The sequence below is a fragment of the Cherax quadricarinatus genome, chromosome 32 (genome assembly GCF_038502225.1).
Source record: "Cherax quadricarinatus isolate ZL_2023a chromosome 32, ASM3850222v1, whole genome shotgun sequence".
Lineage (NCBI taxonomy): Eukaryota > Metazoa > Arthropoda > Malacostraca > Decapoda > Parastacidae > Cherax > Cherax quadricarinatus.
In genome coordinates, this window is record NC_091323.1 from 12,572,856 (window position 1) to 12,594,467 (window position 21,612).

At 48.3% G+C, this 21,612-nt stretch overlaps 1 protein-coding gene across 2 annotated transcripts in view; it reads left to right on the forward strand.

Annotated features, from left to right (window-relative positions):
* LOC128690335 (uncharacterized) overlaps positions 1–21,612 on the forward strand; it is a 411,482-nt gene that overhangs the window by 181,887 nt on the left and 207,983 nt on the right. For both annotated transcript variants that reach the window (XM_053779027.2, XM_053779028.2), the window contains exon 2: positions 9,646–10,166. In XM_053779027.2, coding sequence (XP_053635002.2) covers positions 9,747–10,166 — 420 coding nt within the window. In that variant the 5' untranslated portion in view covers positions 9,646–9,746. The remainder of the gene's footprint in view (positions 1–9,645; positions 10,167–21,612) is intronic.

Consider the following 21,612-nt stretch of genomic DNA (forward strand, 5'->3'; position numbering starts at 1 on the left):
ATTTCGTCCTGTTCTCTGAGTCACATTATGGGAAGCGAGAAACCCGCAGGGGGATATACAGTGCCTGGGGATGGGGGAAGAGGAAGAGGATATTGGTGGTAAATCTAATGTGATTCTAAAGAGAGGGCTAGATCCAATTCCTTGAATCAAGAACCTTTTAATTACATTAGGGATATTGAGATACATTATAGCCAAGGACCAAACAGTCTGGCTGCCGCAGTTGCAATTGCAGGACGGAAGTTCGAGCCTCCACCATTGCGCCAGTATAACAATATAGGTTCATTGTAGCCTCTATTTCATTTATGGAACACATAGGTGAGTGCCATCACAGTATGGTTGATCCAGGTAACACTCACATGTAATTTCCCTAAACAGGTGTTCTTATATTAAACGTTGCATTAATTATTGTGCAATTATGTAAATTCTAATTAATTCTCGTTAATTACCTACGATTTAGTCGCCTACAGAGTAATCAAATAATTCCCATAAACTCAAATTAATTTAATGTTAGAAATTAATCTCAGAATGGGATATGAGCCCAGATAAAATTTTGTATATATGAGGAAAGATTTAGCCTAGATATATGACCAAGAAGTGAAAAAAAATAATCGAATCATATACACAGTACAGAGCATTTATATATCGGTGAATAAAGACAGTTATTGAGAGGAGCTTTACTGAGACGTTTGTCTGATCTGATCGACCAGGCTGTTCGTGCCAACGGCAGGCAAATCAACGTATACACCACAGCTCAGTTGATCTGGTAAAGACTTGACGAATTTCCCACGTTCCCACTTGAAGACAGTCACAGGTTCATTGGTAACTTCCTCAGTGCGCGACGGGTGGGTGTTGAAAAGTCGAGGTTCCCTTACACTTACTGGGTTCTCTCTCAATGTACTCATGGGTCCCTTGCTTTTCATCAGAGGCATTTTCCACCGTTTGCTAAGTCTTTTACTTTCATGTCGAATGATTTCAGTGCGCAGGTTTGGGACCAGTCCCTCTTAAGATTTTTCAGCTGTAAATTGTGATATATCTTTCTCGCCTACGTTCCAAGGGATATAATACAAGGGACTTCAAGTGTTCCCAGTGGTTCAAGACAACTGACTGACTTTATACTGGCTGTGACGGTTCTCCCTACCTTCTCAAGCTCTGCAATCTCTCCTGTGTTGAAAGGGGGCCATTTGTATAGAGAAATATTCCAGCGAAGAGAGAATAAGTAACTTACAGAGAATCATCATTGATCGGCATCTGTTGTATTAAATGCTCTAAATATCCAGTCTATAATTCTCATTGCGGCAGAGACCACTTTCTCCCGTCCCTGTCCTCCTTTCTTATAAATACTGACTCCCTTACCATCGTGTGTTAGTGTGACTAGTTAATGGTCCATGTCGGACCAAAACGTCGTTATAAATTTATTTCTTCTATGTTCAGGTTATTTGTAAATGGTTCCAATCACGGTATTGTGCCTCTTTTACTCTTTATTTAAAATGAATTTTTGGAACTCACTCTCATGAATGATCGTGTTTTTCTGACCCAGGCTAGTGTGTATGTTGTGGTCTGACCCTCGAGTATGTTGCGGTCTGACCCTCGAGTATGTTGTGGTCTGACCCTCGAGTATGTTGCGGTCTGACCCTCGAGTATGTTGTGGTCTGACCCTCGAGTATGTTGTGGTCTGACCCTCGAGTATGTTGTGGTCTGACCCTCGAGTATGTTGTGGTCTGACCCTCGAGTATGTTGCGGTCTGAGATTGTTGTCCAGGACCAGGTCTTCATTGTTGGTGAAAATAAGGTCGAGGTTATTTCCTAGTCGGGTTAGTTTTTCTACCTGCTCTGACTTAAGGCGAATTTATTGCAGAGGCTTAATAGTTCGGATGTGTGCAAGATTCTTCATGCAGACTAACTCCAGGGGCTCCCTCTGCTGTTACAGTATTGTCCCACCTACATTCTTTCCTTTTTGACGTCTCAAATTGAAGTCATAAAGCAATAGGTTACATAGTAGGTAGGTACCGGGTAATATAGTAGGTAGGCACCGGGTTGTATAGTAGGTAGGTACCGGGTTATATAGTTTCTCAAGACAGTACAAGGTTTCAAGTGGATGGTTGTTGAACTGCTCGGAAGTCCTGTCTGGTGATATATATATACAATCACAACCGATTTTCAATTTTTGCTATTAAAAATCTGGCTACATCATTAGTGGTTTTTATCAGCTCAGTACACCTGAGCGATGTGATGTAAATGATTTGGGAAACCGAGTTGTAGAATGAGACACTTGTGCATCATTTGCAAAACTTTACTAAGGAAACGTTTCGCCAGTCAATGGTTTCTTCAGTTCAATACAAATAAGAACGGTGGAAGATGAGGTGTATGAGGTAATAGGTTCCTCAGCCTGAAGTCGAGGTGCTCAATTTATTAATCTGAGGGACTGATTATTCCTCATCTTCCACCGTTGTTCTTTGTATTGGACTGAAGAAGCCACTGGCTGGCGAAACGTATCCTCAATAAAGATTCCCAAATATTATACAGGTGTCTCACTCGTCAATTTTCTTATCATTGGTTGGTATTCTTTACTACTTAAATGGAACTAAAAATTCATTGTTTTTTTTTTCTGAAGTTGAGTCATATTTACAGACGACCCAATTATAGAATTTACACATTTCGATCGTCAACTGGCTGGTTTCCAAATAGTAAAATTCTAGATGAGTAGCAGAGCTAGAAGCAACACTAACAGCATCAGCACTGGTTCCACAAGTACGAACACCAGTTTATCCCCGGAACCATCACCAGGGTCACCAGCATCACCAGCACTAGTGCTACAGTATCAGCAGCGTCCTAATCAACGGTACAAACACCAGTTTCGATATTGGGAGCCGTGATGTGTGCGCTATTGTCAACGTCCTGCCTCGTTATTTCTTATGGTTTATATCAGATTGATTTTGGTCTTTGTTCTTTCTAGAATACAATGTTTCTGTTTTCTAGAAAGCACAGAAACTCTCTCTCTCTCTCTCTCTCTCTCTCTCTCTCTCTCTCTCTCTCTCTCTCTCTCTCTCTCTCTCTCTCTCTCTCTCTCTCTCTCTCTCTCTCACTCCGATATACTTTAAATGTATTAAGGCCTCGCAAATCTGATATGATTCACATGTTATGTGATGTTATTAGTGTCTGCCACCTAATTTTATGAGCAGTGTCTGCCACGTACTGTTATGAGCAGTGTCTGCCACGTACTGTTATGATCAGTGTCTGCCACGTACTGTTATGAGCAGTGTCTCCCACGTACTGTTATGAGCAGTGTCTGCCACGTACGGTTATGAGCAGTGTCTGCCACGTACTGTTATGAGCAGTGTCTGCCACGTACTGTTATGAGCAGTGTCTGCCACGTACTGTTATGAGCAGTGTCTGCCACGTACTGTTATGAGCAGTGTCTCCCACGTACTGTTATGAGCAGTGTCTGCCACGTACTGTTATGAGCAGTGTCTGCCACGTACTGTTATGAGCAGTGTCTGCCACGTATTGTCATGATCAGTGTCTGCCACGTACTGTTACGAGCAGTGTCTGCCGCGCACTGTCACGAGCAGTGTCTGCCACGTACTTTTACAAACAGTGTCTGCCACGTACTGGTATGATCAGTGTCTGCCACGTACTGTTACGAGCAGTGTCTGCCACGTACTGTCATGATCAGTGTCTGTCACGTACTGTTATGAGCAGTGTCTGCCACGTACTGTTATGAGCAGTGTCTGCCACGTACTGTTATGATCAGTGTTTGCTACGTACTGTTATGAGCAGTGTCTGCCACGTACTGTTACGAGCAGTGTCTGCCACGTACTGTTATGAGCAGTGTCTGCCACGTACTGTCATGATCAGTGCCTGCCACGTACTGTCATGATCAGTGTCTGCCACGTACTGTCATGATCAGTGTCTGCCACGTACTGTCATGATCAGTGTATGCCACGTACTGTCATGATCAGTGTCTGCCACGTACTGTTATAAGCAGTGTCTGCCACGTACTGTTACGAACAGTGTCTGCCACGTACTGTTACGAGCAGTGTCTGCCACGTACTGTTACGAGCAGTGTCTGCCACGTACTGTTACGAGCAGTGTCTGCCATGTACTGTTACAAACAGTGTCTGCCACGTACTGTTATGATCAGTGTCTGCCACGTACTGTTATGAGCAATGTCTGCCACGTACTGCTACGGGCAGTGTCTGCCACGTACTGTTATGAGCAGTGTCTGCCACGTACTGTTATGAGCAGTGTCTGCCACGTACTGTTACGAGCAGTGTCTGCCACGTACTGTTATGAGCAGTGTCTGCCACGTACTGTCATGATTAGTGTCTGCCACTTACTGTCATGATCAGTGTCTGCCACGTGCTGTTATGAGCAGTGTCTGCCACGTACTGTTATGAGAAGTCTCTACCACGTACTGTTACGAGCAGTGTCTGCCACGTACTTTTACAAACAGTGTCTGCCACGTACTGTTATGATCAGTGTCTGCCACGTACTGTTACGAGCAGTGTCTGCCACGTACTGTCATGATCAGTGTCTGCTACGTACTGTTATGAGCAGTGTCTGCCACGTACTGTTACGAGCAGTGTCTGCCACGTACTATTACGAGCAGTGTCTGCCATGTACTGTTACAAACAGTGTCTGCCACTTACTGTTATGATCAGTGTCTGCCACGTACTGTTATGATCAGTGTCTGCCACTTACTGTCATGATCAGTGTCTGCCACGAACTGTTATGAGCAGTGTCTGCCACGTACTGTTATGAGCAGTGTCTGCCACGTACTGTTACGAGCAGTGTCTGCCACGTACTGTTATGATCAGTGTCTGCCACGTACTGTTATGATCAGTGTCTGCCACTTACTGTCATGATCAGTGTCTGCCACGAACTGTTATGAGCAGTGTCTGCCACGTACTGTTATGAGCAGTGTCTGCCACGTACTGTTATGAGCAGTGTCTGCTACGTACTGTTATGAGCAGTGTCTGCCACGTACTGTTATGAGCAGTGTCTGCCACGTACTGTTATGAGCAGTGTCTGCCACGTACTGTTATAAGCAGTGTCTGCCACGTACTGTTATTAGCAGTGTCTGCCACGTACTGTTATGAGCAGTGTCTGCCACGTACTGTCATGATCAGTGTCTGCCACGTACTGTTATGAGCAGTGTCTGCCACGTACTGTTATGAGCAGTGTCTGCCACGTACTGTTACGAGCAGTGTCTGCCACGTACTGTCATGATCAGTGTCTGCCACGTACTGTTATGAGCAGTGTCTGCCACGTACTGTTATGAGCAGTGTCTGCCACGTACTGTTATGATCAGTGTCTGCCACGTACTGTCATGATCGAGCAGTGTCTGCCACGTACTGTTATGAGCAGTGTCTGCCACGTACTGTTATGAGCAGTGTCTGCCACGTACTGTCATGATCAGTGTCTGCCACGTACTGTTATGAGCAGTGTCTGCCACGTACTGTTATGAGCAGTGTCTGCCACGTACTGTTATGAGCAGTGTCTGCCACGTACTGTTATGAGCAGTGTCTGCCACGTACTGTTATGAGCAGTGTCTGCCACGTACTGTTATGAGCAGTGTCTGCCACGTACTGTTATGAGCAGTGTCTGCTACGTACTGTTATGAGCAGTGTCTGCCACGTACTGTTATGAGCAGTGTCTACCATGTACTGTTATGAGCAGTGTCTACCATGTACTGTTATGAGCAGTGTCTGCCACGTACTGTTATGAGCAGTGTCTGCCACGTACTGTTATGAGCAGTGTCTACCATGTACTGTTATGAGCAGTGTCTGCCACGTACTGTTATGAGCAGTGTCTGCCACGTACTGTTATGAGCAGTGTCTGCCACGTACTGTTATGAGCAGTGTCTGCCACGTACTGTTATGAGCAGTGTCTGCCACGTACTGTTATGAGCAGTGTCTGCCACGTACTGTTATGAGCAGTGTCTGCCACGTACTGTTATGAGCAGTGTCTGCCACGTACTGTTATGAGCAGTGTCTGCCACGTACTGTTATGAGCAGTGTCTGCCACGTACTGTTATGAGCAGTGTCTGCCACGTACTGTTATGAGCAGTGTCTGCCACGTACTGTTATGAGCAGTGTCTGCCACGTACTGTTATGAGCAGTGTCTGCCACGTACTGTTATGAGCAGTGTCTGCCACGTACTGTTACGAGCAGTGTCTGCCACGTACTGTTATGAGCAGTGTCTGCCACGTACTGTTATGAGCAGTGTCTGCCACGTACTGTTATGAGCAGTGTCTGCCACGTACTGTTATGAGCAGTGTCTGCCACGTACTGTTATGAGCAGTGTCTGCCACGTACTGTTATGAGCAGTGTCTGCCACGTACTGTTATGAGCAGTGTCTGCCACGTACTGTTATGAGCAGTGTCTGCCACGTACTGTTATGAGCAGTGTCTGCCACGTACTGTTATGAGCAGTGTCTGCCACGTACTGTTATGAGCAGTGTCTGCCACGTACTGTTATGAGCAGTGTCTGCCACGTACTGTTATGAGCAGTGTCTGCCACGTACTGTTATGAGCAGTGTCTGCCACGTACTGTTATGAGCAGTGTCTGCCACGTACTGTTATGAGCAGTGTCTGCCACGTACTGTTATGAGCAGTGTCTGCCACGTACTGTTATGAGCAGTGTCTGCCACGTACTGTTATGAGCAGTGTCTGCCACGTACTGTTATGAGCAGTGTCTGCCACGTACTGTTATGAGCAGTGTCTGCCACGTACTGTTATGAGCAGTGTCTGCCACGTACTGTTATGAGCAGTGTCTGCCACGTACTGTTATGAGCAGTGTCTGCCACGTACTGTTATGAGCAGTGTCTGCCACGTACTGTTATGAGCAGTGTCTGCCACGTACTGTTATGAGCAGTGTCTGCCACGTACTGTTATGAGCAGTGTCTGCCACGTACTGTTATGAGCAGTGTCTGCCACGTACTGTTATGAGCAGTGTCTGCCACGTACTGTTATGAGCAGTGTCTGCCACGTACTGTTATGAGCAGTGTCTGCCACGTACTGTTATGAGCAGTGTCTGCCACGTACTGTTATGAGCAGTGTCTGCCACGTACTGTTATGAGCAGTGTCTGCCACGTACTGTTATGAGCAGTGTCTGCCACGTACTGTTATGAGCAGTGTCTGCCACGTACTGTTATGAGCAGTGTCTGCCACGTACTGTTATGAGCAGTGTCTGCCACGTACTGTTATGAGCAGTGTCTGCCACGTACTGTTATGAGCAGTGTCTGCCACGTACTGTTATGAGCAGTGTCTGCCACGTACTGTTATGAGCAGTGTCTGCCACGTACTGTTATGAGCAGTGTCTGCCACGTACTGTTATGAGCAGTGTCTGCCACGTACTGTTATGAGCAGTGTCTGCCACGTACTGTTATGAGCAGTGTCTGCCACGTACTGTTATGAGCAGTGTCTGCCACGTACTGTTATGAGCAGTGTCTGCCACGTACTGTTATGAGCAGTGTCTGCCACGTACTGTTATGAGCAGTGTCTGCCACGTACTGTTATGAGCAGTGTCTGCCACGTACTGTTATGAGCAGTGTCTGCCACGTACTGTTATGAGCAGTGTCTGCCACGTACTGTTATGAGCAGTGTCTGCCACGTACTGTTATGAGCAGTGTCTGCCACGTACTGTTATGAGCAGTGTCTGCCACGTACTGTTATGAGCAGTGTCTGCCACGTACTGTTATGAGCAGTGTCTGCCACGTACTGTTATGAGCAGTGTCTGCCACGTACTGTTATGAGCAGTGTCTGCCACGTACTGTTATGAGCAGTGTCTGCCACGTACTGTTATGAGCAGTGTCTGCCACGTACTGTTATGAGCAGTGTCTGCCACGTACTGTTATGAGCAGTGTCTGCCACGTACTGTTATGAGCAGTGTCTGCCACGTACTGTTATGAGCAGTGTCTGCCACGTACTGTTATGAGCAGTGTCTGCCACGTACTGTTATGAGCAGTGTCTGCCACGTACTGTTATGAGCAGTGTCTGCCACGTACTGTTATGAGCAGTGTCTGCCACGTACTGTTATGAGCAGTGTCTGCCACGGACTGTGAGGAGCAGTGTCTCCCACGTACTGTTATGAGCAGTGTCTGCCACGTACTGTTATGAGCAGTGTCTGCCACGTACTGTTATGAGCAGTGTCTCCCACGTACTGTTATGAGCAGTGTCTGCCACGTACTGTTATGAGCAGTGTCTGCCACGTACTGTTATGAGCAGTGTCTGCCACGTACTGTTATGAGCAGTGTCTGCCACGTACTGTTATGAGCACGTACTGTTATGAGCAGTGTCTCCCACGTACTGTTATGAGCAGTGTCTGCCACGTACTGTTATGAGCAGTGTCTGCCACGTACTGTTATGAGCAGTGTCTGCCACGTACTGTTATGAGCAGTGTCTGCCACGTACTGTTATGAGCAGTGTCTGCCACGTACTGTTATGAGCAGTGTCTGCCACGTACTGTTATGAGCAGTGTCTGCCACGTACTGTTATGAGCAGTGTCTGCCACGTACTGTTATGAGCAGTGTCTGCCACGTACTGTTATGAGCAGTGTCTGCCACGTACTGTTATGAGCAGTGTCTGCCACGTACTGTTATGAGCAGTGTCTGCCACGTACTGTTATGAGCAGTGTCTGCCACGTACTGTTATGAGCAGTGTCTGCCACGTACTGTTATGAGCAGTGTCTCCCACGTACTGTTATGAGCAGTGTCTGCCACGTACTGTTATGAGCAGTGTCTGCCACGTACTCTTATAAGCAGTGTAATCCACGTACTGTTATTAGCAGTGTCTGCCACGTACTGTTATGAGCAGTGTCTGCCACGTACTGTTATGAGCAGTGTCTGCCACGTACTGTTATGAGCAGTGTCTGCCACGTACTGTTATGAGCAGTGTCTGCCACGTACTGTTATGAGCAGTGTCTGCCACGTACTGTCGTATGAGCAGTGTCTGCCACGTACTGTTATGAGCAGTGTCTGCCACGTACTGTTATGAGCAGTGTCTGCCACGTACTGTTATGAGCAGTGTCTGCCACGTACTGTTATGAGCAGTGTCTGCCACGTACTGTTATGAGCAGTGTCTGCCACGTACTGTTATAAGCAGTGTCTGCCACGTACTGTTACGAGCAGTGTCTGCCGCGCACTGTCACGAGCAGTGTCTGCCACGTACTGTTATGAGCAGTGTCTGCCACGTACTGTTATGAGCAGTGTCTGCCACGTACTGTTATGAGCAGTGTCTGCCACGTACTGTTATGAGCAGTGTCTGCCACGTACTGTTATGAGCAGTGTCTGCCACGTACTGTTATGAGCAGTGTCTGCCACGTACTGTTATGAGCAGTGTCTGCCACGTACTGTTATGAGCAGTGTCTGCCACGTACTGTTATGAGCAGTGTCTGCCACGTACTGTTATGAGCAGTGTCTGCCACGTACTGTTACGAGCAGTGTCTGCCACGTACTGTTATGAGCAGTGTCTGCCACGTACTGTTATGAGCAGTGTCTGCCACGTACTGTTACGAGCAGTGTCTGCCACGTACTGTTATGAGCAGTGTCTGTTAGTTATTGGATGAAAGATTATCTCAGTTATTTCAGTTATTTCAGTTATTTCCCTCTTCAAACAAAGACTAAAGCAAGCGTTTTGATGTTTCAGGAGGGGTGGTGAGGCGTGGGGGCGGCGTGTGATGGGGTGGGCGTGGTGTGGGCGGCCTGGGCGGAGGGTGGTGGTCTGGTAACCCAGCAGTAGGAGCGGGGATGAGACGCAGTAAGAGTTACTGTATGAACGGAGAGGTTCACCACACCGCCCACCACCACCACCACCCACCTGCCTACGAGGGCTCCGCCGCTGCCGCCGCCACCTACTGCCGCCCAGACTGCGCCGCCCTGCAGGCCGCCCACCACAGCGTCGACGTGTGCAGCGCTACGCCCACCAGACCCGCCTACGGGCGTGGGGTGCCCTCGTGGAGCGACGGGCGTGGACGAGGTTCGGGCTCCACCCACAGCGTGGCTGGAGGCTGGTGTGGTGGGGTGTTAGAGACAGGTCTGGGACCCTTGGAGCCCCTCCTGCCTCCCCCTCCCCCGGAGCTGCAAGAACACCTGCGCACCTGCCGCTGCACCTGTAATCACATGGGCTACGGCAACTACCAGGGGGGCGCCGACCCTCACCAAACCTCGGTAAGTCTGAGTTCTCTATATTTCCAGTACTTTTTCCATGATTTATATCACCCATTCCTCCCACTAATGGTGGTAATGGGTGCTTTGAGACTAGTGAAGGGTTCTCCCTGTAACCACATTACCTCCCATTACCCAGAAGCTCCAGGACTCCCTACACCTTCCTGGGCAAAGCCCTTAAACGGGCTAGTATCGGGAACGTTTGAGAACCGGCCCTTGATGTTAGAATAATCAGGGGAAAGCGGTAAAGTAGTAAGGGGGACATACAGCACTCGGGGGAATGTAAGGCAATCAGGTTTGAGTCAAGGAAGGGGAGCTCTAGTCCATTTCGGTGGATCAAGAACCTATCTCCGGCATCAAGGGATTTCCCTTGAGGAGACCTGAATGGTATATCTAGTTAGGAGGAGCGAGAGAGATATTACTGACTGTTTTATGTGGCAAGGATGCATACACACACACACACACACACACACACACACACACACACACACACACACACACACACACACACACACACACACACACACACACACACACACACACACACACACACACACACACACACACACACACACACACACACACACACACACACACATACTCACACACACACACACACACACACACACACACACACACACACACACACACACACACACACACACACACATACACACACACACACACACACACACACATACTCACACCCACACACACACACACACACATACTCACACACACACACACACACACACACACACACACACACACACACACACACACACACACACACACACACACACACACACACACACACACACACACACAGAAGGATGGAGCCAGCAGAGGTCAGTCAGAGCAGAACAGAACAGCAAGGGCAAGCACACACACAACTATTCTCAGAACCATACAACCTATCACACCATCCCAACACACTACAATCCATACCCACAGCTTCCACCCAACCCCCAACCATAGAATCCCACAGTATGCTACCAGGTCTCCCACCCTCACAGCCCCCCCAAACCACAGTGTTGGAAAGGAAACTGAAGGTATGGTACACAAACGCTGATGGAATAACAAATAAGTGGGAGTAGTGACATGAAAGAGTCAAAGAGGCATCACCGGACATCATAGCTCTCACAGAAACCAAGCTTACAGGTATGATAACAGATGCCATCTTTCCAACGGGATACCAAATCCTGAGGAAAGACAGAGGGAACAGGGGGGATGGAGGAGTGGCATTGCTGATCAAAAATCGCTGGAATTTTGATGAGCTGGAGAGAGGAGACAGCGGAGAAGAAAGTGATTACATAGCGGGAACGCTTCACTCTGGAGGTCCCAAGGTGGTAATAGCAGTGATGTATAACCCACCACAGAACAGCAGGAGGCCAAGGCAAGAGTACGACGAGAGCAATAGAGCGATGGTTGACACACTGGCTACAGTGGCCAGAAGAGCTCATGCATGCAGGGCAAAGCTCCTGATCATGGGTGACTTTAACCACAAGGAGATCGATCGGGAGAATTTGGACCCGCATGGGGGCCAAGATACATGGAGGGCTAAGATGATGGAGGTGGTACTGGAAAACTTCATGTACCAACACGTAAGGGACACTACAAGAGAGAGAGGAGAGGATGAACCAGCAAGGCTGGACTTAGTATTCACCTTGAGTAGTGCAGATATCGAGGACATCACATATGAAAGGCCCCTTGGGGCTAATGACCATGTGGTTTTAAGCTTCGAATACACAGTAGAGCTACAAGTGGAGGGAGAAGCAGGAAGGCGAGGACGAATGAAGCCAAACTACAAGAAAGGGGACTACACAGGAATGAGAAACTTCCTGAACGGGGTTCAGTGGGACAGAGAACTGGCAGGGAAGCCAGTTAATGAGATGATGGAATATGAAGCAACAAAATGCAAGGAGGCTGAGGAGAGGTTTGTACCCAAGGGTAACAGGAATAATGAAAAAGCCAGGATGAGCCCATGGTTTACTCAACGGTGCAGGAAGGCAAAAAACAAGTGTGCTAGGGAATGGAAGAAATATAGAAGGCAAAGGACCCAGGAGAATAAGGAGAGCAGTCGTAGAGCCAAAAACGAATATGCACAGATAAGAAGGGAGGCCCAAAGACAATATGAAAATGACATAGCAGCGAAAGCCAAATCTGACCCGAAACTGTTGTACAGCCACATCAGGAGGAAAACAACAGTCAAGGACCAGGTAATCAGGCTAAGGAAGGAAGGAGGAGAGACAACAAGAAATGACCGTGAAGTATGTGAGGAACTCAACAAGAGATTCAAAGAAGTGTTGACAGAGGAGACAGAAGGGGCTCCAGAAAGACGGAGAGGTAGGGCACACCACCATGTGCTGGACACAGTGCACACAACCGAGGAAGAAGTGAAGAGGCTTCTGAGTGAGCTAGATACCTCAAAGGCAATGGGGCCAGATAACATCTCCCCATGGGTATTGAGAGAGGGAGCAGAGGCGCTATGTGTACCCTTAACAACAATATTCAATACATCTATCTAAACAGGGAGATTGCCTGAGGCATGGAAGACAGCAAATGTAGTCCCAATCTTTAAAAAAGGAGACAGACATGACGCATTAAACTACAGACCAGTGTCACTGACATGTATAGTATGCAAAATCTTGGAGAAGATTATCAGGAGAAGAGTGGTGAAACACCTAGAAAGGAATGATCTCATCAACAGCAGCCAACATGGTTTCAGGGACGGGAAATCCTGTGTCACAAACCTACTGGAGTTCTATGACATGGTGACAGCAGTAAGACAAGAGAGAGAGGGGTGGGTGGATTGCATATTCTTGGACTGCAAGAAGGCGTTTGACACAGTTCCACACAAGAGATTATTGCAAAAACTGGAGGACCAAGCAGGGATAACAGGGAAGGCACTACAATGGATCAGGGAATACTTGTCAGGAAGACAGCAGCGAGTCATGGTACGTGGCGAGGTGTCAGAGTGGGCACCTGTGACCAGCGGGGTCCGAAAGGGGTCAGTCCTAGGACCAGTGCTGTTTCTGGTATTTGTGAACGACATGGCGGAAGGAATAGACTCTGAGGTGTCCCTGTTTGCAGATGACGTGAAGTTGATGAGAAGAATTCACTCGATCGAAGACCAGGCAGAACTACAAAGGGATCTGGACAGGCTGCAGACCTGGTCCAGCAATTGGCTCCTGGAGTTCAATCCCACCAAGTGCAAAGTCATGAAGATTGGGAAGGGCAAAGAAGACCGCAGACGGAGTACAGTCTAGGGGGCCAGAGACTACAAACCTCACTCAAGGAAAAAGATCTTGGGGTGAGTATAACACCAGGCACATCTCCTGAAGCGCACATCAACCAAATAACTGCTGCAGCATATGGGCGCCTAGCAAACCTCAGAACAGCATTCCGACATCTTAATAAGGAATCATTCAGGACCCTGTACACCGTGTACGTTAGGCCCATATTGGAGTATGCGGCACCAGTTTGGAACCCACACCTAGCCAAGCACGTAAAGAAACTAGAGAAAGTGCAAAGGTTTGCAACAAGACTAGTCCCAGAGCTAAGAGGTATGTCCTACGAGGAGAGGTTAAGGGAAATCAACCTGACGACACTGGAGGACAGGAGAGATAGGGGGGACATGATAACGACATACAAAATACTGAGAGGAATTGACAAGGTGGACAAAGACAGGATGTTCCAGAGATTGGACACAGTAACAAGGGGACACAGTTGGAAGTTGAAGACACAGATGAATCACAGGGATGTTAGGAAGTATTTCTTCAGCCACAGAGTAGTCAGTAAGTGGAATAGTTTGGGAAGCGATGTAGTGGAGGCAGGATCCATACATAGCTTTAAGCAGAGGTATGATAAAGCTCACGGCTCAGGGAGAGTGACCTAGTAGCGATCAGTGAAGAGGCGGGGCCAGGAGCTCGGACTCGACCCCCGCAACCTCAACTAGGTGAGTACAACTAGGTGAGTACACATACACACACACACACATACACACATACACACACACACACACACACACACACACACACACACACACACACACACACACACACACACACACATACACACACACACACACACACACACACACACACACACACACACACACACACACACACACACACACACACACACACACACACACACTCATACAGCACTATACATACACTTTACGACCAGAGAAAATTGCATTATTAATTTCTTTGTTACATTCTGGACTGGCCAAGATCACTAGATGCATGCTGCTAGTTGCGGCTCAGTGAGAAAATATCCAGAACTGGAAGTAGGGGTGGCATTACATCACTCGAGCAGCAGTACATGATCACACGAGCAGCAGTACATGATCACACGAGCAGCAGTACATGATCACACGAGCAGCAGTACATGATCACACGAGCAGCAGTGCATGATCAGTTCTGCTGATTCGTCATACTCATTTGAAAACACTAAACCTGTAGCGAGGGTTGAGCGCCTGAACCTGCTGCTTCATTTTCAGAAGCCGCAATTGCTACTTCTGCTGCAAGCAATAGTGGTTGTTCCTGCTGCTCCAACTTTTGCAGCTGGGTCTGCTAATTCTATTGAAGTAAGAGCTTCTGGTGAGACGAGCTTAACTCTCAAAGAATTACCTCACTAAACTGGTCAAGGTCAATAGAACAAACTCACTACAAAATTCTTCAGAATTTTCTTTGATTCACAATTTTTAATAGAATTTTCACAGCCGCCACTATGTGCAGACTAAGCTTTTACTGGGACTACGTTTTGCACGTTGATAATAACCTTTATCAAATATTGATGATTTAATAAAGCTCCACATAAAGGGATAAGCTTTTTATCGTCTCATGATAGAGCTCTACACAGTAAGGCGCGGGCTTTATCAATTCCTGATGACCTGATAATGGCTCTCTTCAGAGAGATGAGGTTTATGAAGCTTTGATTTAAGAAAACTTCTACACAGTGGGATGAGTTTTCTCAGTGATGACTTGAGCGAAATGTAGTGGCCTTTATAACCACGCCTCTACAGCCAATGTAAAGTACTATCGTTGAGAGACACTGGGACTTAAGTCCCATCGAGAGTTTAGTTATTAAGAGATACAGGTCAGATACGTCAAGACTAAGGAGGTGAACACCTTCTTCTAGGCTGAGGGACTGATTATCTCAGTTTCTATTGTCTTCAATTTCAACACCTTCAAAGAGCCTCGGTACTGAACTGCTAAAGCCACTGGTTGGCCAAACATCTTCAGAATAACGATACCCCAGGTGTTGCACATGTTTCTTTTTCGTCAGATGAAATAGATGTGAATCTCTATGTTAATCTATCGTTTTATCTTTATTTTTTTATTTTACGTGACTCTCTAATGTTTACACGACCACTAAACATTTCCACTACCTCTTCATGCCCTCTTTCTTTTCAACTCAATGTTGACATGATCTCACTGTTTACACCACTAACCAACATTTACAAGACCTCAAAATTTACTCCATCCCCCAACAGTGACACTATCAACCAACATTTACACTACCTCCAGCTTAAGCGACCAATACTCTTGCCCATCCTCCCAACGATTACACTTTTTTACAACTGTTTGCAAATCCACCCCATGTTTACCTCCTCTGAAAACTCACGTAAACCTCTCCGTCACCAGAAAATAAACAGTTTACAATCATTCTCCCCTCTATCCATCAGTCTCACAGATCAAGGCAATAAATTTACATCACCTGGGTTCACTACAGAGTATGCCGTCGCTGATCCCTATAAACCGCAAAAAAATAGCCAGCTAGAGCACTAGCCGGTTAATTTTTGTGCTACCTTGCTTTGGCTCGATACAGTGTAATCCGTCACTGAGCCCTATAAGTCACAAACAACAACGTTAAGTCGCCATAGTACACCTGTTAGAACAGGGTTCATACAACATAGCCCTCGAAGAGGCAACAGCAACTTGTTCTAATGCAAGCCTATCAATTTAGTACCCCCCCTGCCGGAGGAGTTCGAATCTCGTCCATTCCGTGAGTTACCTTAACATTGCTTATGTACACCACCTCTCTCTATGTTCAAACTACTTCCGATTATCAGTAAATACAATTCATACCCAAATAACACTTTTATCTAATTTAAAGTTAATGGAACTAGATTTTATAAATGGTCAAAGTGACTATTAAATAGCGAAATCTTAAGCAGGAGCGTCTGTATACAGAGTATTATTCTATGCATCAAGTATTCCTGTGTGTTATGTATTACTGATGTTTGTTATACATAATAATTGCTGTTGTATTCGTGGAAATGTCACTGATATAGCTGCCCTCACACCAGCTAGAAGGACCAGACCTTCCCTCACACCAGATAGAAGGACCAGACCTTCCCTCACACCAGCTAGAAGGACCAGACCTTCCCTCACACCAGCTAGAAGGACCAGACCTTCCCTCACACCAGATAGAAGGACCAGACCTTCCCTCACACCAGATAGAAGGACCAGACCTTCCCTCACACCAGCTAGAAGGACCAGACCTTCCCTCACACCAGCTAGAAGGACCAGACCTTCCCTCACACCAGATAGAAGGACCAGACCTTCCCTCACACCAGCTAGAAGGACCAGACCTTCCCTCACACCAGATAGAAGGACCAGACCTTCCCTCACACCAGATAGAAGGACCAGACCTTCCCTCACACCAGCTAGAAGGACCAGACCTTCCCTCACACCAGCTAGAAGGACCAGACCTTCCCTCACACCAGATAGAAGGACCAGACCTTCCCTCACACCAGCTAGAAGGACCAGACCTTCCCTCAAACCAGCTAGAAGGACCAGACCTTCCATCACACCAGCTAGAAGGACCAGACCTTCCCTCACACCAGCTAGAAGGACCAGACCTTCCCTCACACCAGCTAGAAGGACCAGACCTTTCCTCACACCAGCTAGAAGGACCAGACCTTTCCTCACACCAGCTAAAAGGACCAGACCTTTCCTCACACCAGCTAGAAGGACCAGACCTTCCCTCACACCAGCTAGAAGGACCAGACCTTCCCTCACACCAGCTAGAAGGACCAGACCTTCCCTCACACCAGCTAGAAGGACCAGACCTTCCCTCACACCAGATAGAAGGACCAGACCTTCCCTCACACCAGCTAGAAGGACCAGACCTTCCCTCACACCAGATAGAAGGACCAGACCTTCCCTCACACCAGATAGAAGGACCAGACCTTCCCTCACACCAGCTAGAAGGACCAGACCTTCCCTCACACCAGCTAGAAGGACTAGACCTTTCCTCACACCAGCTAGAAGGACCAGACCTTTCCTCACACCAGCTAAAAGGACCAGACCTTTCCTCACACCAGCTAGAAGGACCAGACCTTCCCTCACACCAGCTAGAAGGACCAGACCTTCCCTCACACCAGCTAGAAGGACCAGACCTTCCCTCACACCAGCTCGAAGGACCAGACCTTTCCTCACACCAGCTAGAAGGACCAGACCTTTCCTCACACCAGCTAAAAGGACCAGACCTTTCCTCACACCAGCTAGAAGGACCAGACCTTCCCTCACACCAGCTAGAAGGACCAGACCTTCCCTTACACCAGCTAGAAGGACCAGACCTTCCCTCACACCAGCTAGAAGGACCAGACCTTCCCTCACACCAGCTAGAAGGACCAGACCTTCCCTCACACCAGCTAGAAGGACCAGACCTTCCCTCACACCAGCTAGAAGGACTAGACCTTCCCTCACACCAGCTAGAAAGACTAGACCTTCCCTCACACCAGCTAGAAGGACCAGCTCTTCCTTCACACCAGCTCGAAGGACCAGACCTTTCCTCACACCAGCTAGAAGGACCAGACCTTTCTTCACACCAGCTAGAAGGACCAGACCTTCCCTCACACCAGCTAGAAGGACCAGACCTTCCCTCACACCAGCTCGAAGGACCAGACCTTCCCTCACACCAGCTAGAAGGACCAGACCTTCCCTCACACCAGCTAGAAGGACTAGACCTTTCCTCACACCAGCTAGAAGGACCAGACCTTCCCTCACACCAGCTAGAAGGACCAGACCTTCCCTCACACCAGCTAGAAGGACCAGACCTTCCCTCACACCAGCTAGAAGGACCAGACCTTCCCTCACACCAGCTAGAAGGACCAGACCTTCCCTCACACCAGCAAGAAGGACCAGACCTTCCCTCACACCAGCTAGAAGGACCAGACCTTCCCTCACACCAGCAAGAAGGACCAGACCTTCCCTCACACCAGCTAGAAGGACTAGACCTTCCCTCACACCAGCTAGAAGGACCAGCTCTTCCTTCACACCAGCTCGAAGGACCAGACCTTTCTTCACACCAGCTAGAAGGACCAGACCTTCCCTCACACCAGCTAGAAGGACCAGACCTTCTCTCACACCAGCTAGAAGGACCAGACCTTCCCTCACACCAGCTAGAAGGACCAGACCTTCTCTCACACCAGCTAGAAGGACCAGACCTTCCCTCACACCAGCTAGAAGGACCAGACCTTCTCTCACACCAGCTAGAAGGACCAGACCTTCCTTCACACCAGCTAGAAGGACCAGACCTTCCCTCACACCAGCTAGAAGGACCAGACCTTCTCTCACACCAGCTAGAAGGACCAGACCTTCCCTCACACCAGCTAGAAGGACCAGACCTTCCCTCACACCAGCTAGAAGGACCAGACCTTCCTTTACACCAGCTAGAAGGACCAGACCTTCCCTCACAGCAGCTAGAAGGACCAGACTTTCCTTTACACCAGCTAGAAGGACCAGACCTTCCCTCACAGCAGCTAGAAGGATCAGACCTTCCCTCACACCAGCTAGAAGGACCAGACTTTCCCTCACACCAGCTAGAAGGACCAGACCTTTCCTCACACCAGCTAGAAGGACTAGACCTTCCCTTACACCAGCTAGAAGGACCTGACCTTCTCTCACACCAGCTAGAAGCACCAGACCTTCTTTTACACCAGCTAGAGGGACCAGACCTTCCCTCACAGCAGCTAGAAGGACCAGACTTTCCTTTACACCAGCTAGAAGGACCAGACCTTCCCTCACAGCAGCTAGAAGGATCAGACCTTCCCTCACACCAGCCAGAAGGACCAGACCTTTCCTCACACCAGCTAGATGGACCAGATCTTCCCTCACACCAGCTAGAAGGACCAGACCTTCCCTCACACTAGCTAGAGAGACCAGGCCTTCCCTCACACCAGGCAGAGGAACCAGAACTTCCCACACACCAGCTAGAAGGACCAGACCTTTCTTCTCACCAGCTAGAAGGACCAGACCTTCCCTCACACTAGCTAGAGAGAACAGACCTTCCCTCTCACTAGGTAGAGGAACCAGACCTTCCCTCATACCAGCTAGAAGGACCAGACCTTCCCTCACACCAGCTAGAAGGACCAGACCTTCCCTCACACGAGTTAGAGGAACCAAACCTTCCCTCACACCAGCTAGAAGGACCAGATCTTCCCTCACACCAGCTAGATGAACCAGACCTTCCCTCATACCAGCTTCAAGAACCAAACCTTCCCTCACACCAGCTAGAAGGACCAGACCTTCCCTCACACCAGCAAGAAGGACCAGACCTCCTCACACACCACCCAGAGGGACCAAACATTCCCTCACACTACCCAGGGCCACTAGAGCTTCCCTCACACAAGCTGGAGTAACCAGACCTTCTCTCACACCAGCTGGAGGAACCAGACCTTCTCTCACACCAGCTGGAGGAACCAGACCTTCTCTCACACCAGCTGGAGGAACCAGACCTTCTCTCACACCAGCTGGAGTAACCAGACCTTCTCTCACACCAGCTGGAGGAACCAGACCTTCCCTCACACCAGCTGGAGGAACGAGACCTTCCCTCACACCAGCTGGAGGAACCAGACCTTCCCTCACACCAGCTGGGGGAACCAGACCTTCTCTCACACCTGCTGGAGAAACCAGACCTTCTCTCACACCAGCTGGAGGAACCAGACCTTCTCTCACACTAGCTGGAGGAACCAGACCTTCTCTCACACCAGCTGGAGTAACCAGACCTTCTCTCACACCAGCTGGAGGAACCAGACCTTCTCTCACACCAGCTGGAGGAACCAGACCTTCCCTCACACCAGCTGGAGGAACGAGACCTTCCCTCACACCAGCTGGAGGAACCAGACCTTCTCTCACACCAGCTGGAGGAACCAGACCTTCTCTCACACCTGCTGGAGGAGCTAGACCTTCCCTCACACTGCCCAGAAGGAGTAGATCTTCCCTCACACCAGCTAGGGAGACCAGATCTTCCCTCACACCAGCTAGAAGTACCAGACTTTCCCTCACGTTAGCTAGAGAGGCCAGACATTCCCTCACACTACCCAGGGCCACTAGAGCTTCCCTCACACAAGCTGGAGTAACCAGACCTTCTCTCACACCAGCTGGAGGAACCAGACCTTTCCTCACACCAGCTGGGGGAACCAGACCTTCTCTCACACCTGCTGAAGGAACCAGACCTTCTCTCACACCTGCTGGAGGAACCAGACCTTCTCTCACACCAGCTGGAGGAACCAGACCTTCTCTCACACCAGCTGGAGTAACCAGACCTTCCCTCACACCAGCTGGGGGAACCAGACCTTCTCTCACACCTGCTGGAGGAACCAGACCTTCTTTCACACCTGCTGGAGGAACCAGACCTTCTCTCACACCTGCTGGAGGAACCAGACCTTTTCTCATACCTGCTGGAGGAACCAGACCTTCCCTCACACCAGCTAGAAGTACCAGACTTTCCCTCGCGTTAGCTAGAGAGGCCAGACATTCCCTCACACTACCCAGGGGAACCAGACATTCCCTCATCATGGGCCAGGCTTCTTACCCTGGGGAGGAAGATATCACCCACAACATCATTAGGTTACTGAGACGTTTACCTTATAACTCACTGTTAGAACTTACAAGTTATGTTATTCGCCGGTTACCTTCCTCATGGACTAAGAACTTTGTTGTACTGATATTCAAACCTAATCAACAATGTTTCTTGTCCTGTCTCCCTGACTAGCTGTGACAAAAAATTGACTGGATGGTACTTAAAAGGTTTCTCTACAGAGCTAAAGAACTTAGGTCGCCAAGTATTAATGGATTCACACTTGGCAAAGGTTTACCCAACTGTGTCACACTGTTCTTCTCTGTACACGGAAACAAAACGCACAAATAAACGAATCTTCTCGATGTTAAAAATGCTTTCGGGAAGTTAGTTTGCACGAATTAAGGGAAATGGATATAGATGGTCTACTTCTTGGTTATTTCACCAACAGAACATGTGCTGCTTTGCTTCAGGATATAATTAAAATCATAGAAATGTAACTTGCACTCCTCGAGGCTGTATATTAAGCCCTACATTATTTAGTATATTTATGATGTAAATGGTTTTGAAAACCGATAATTTGAAGAATGTGTAACATTTGAGAATCATTAGTGAGGAAACGAATCGACAG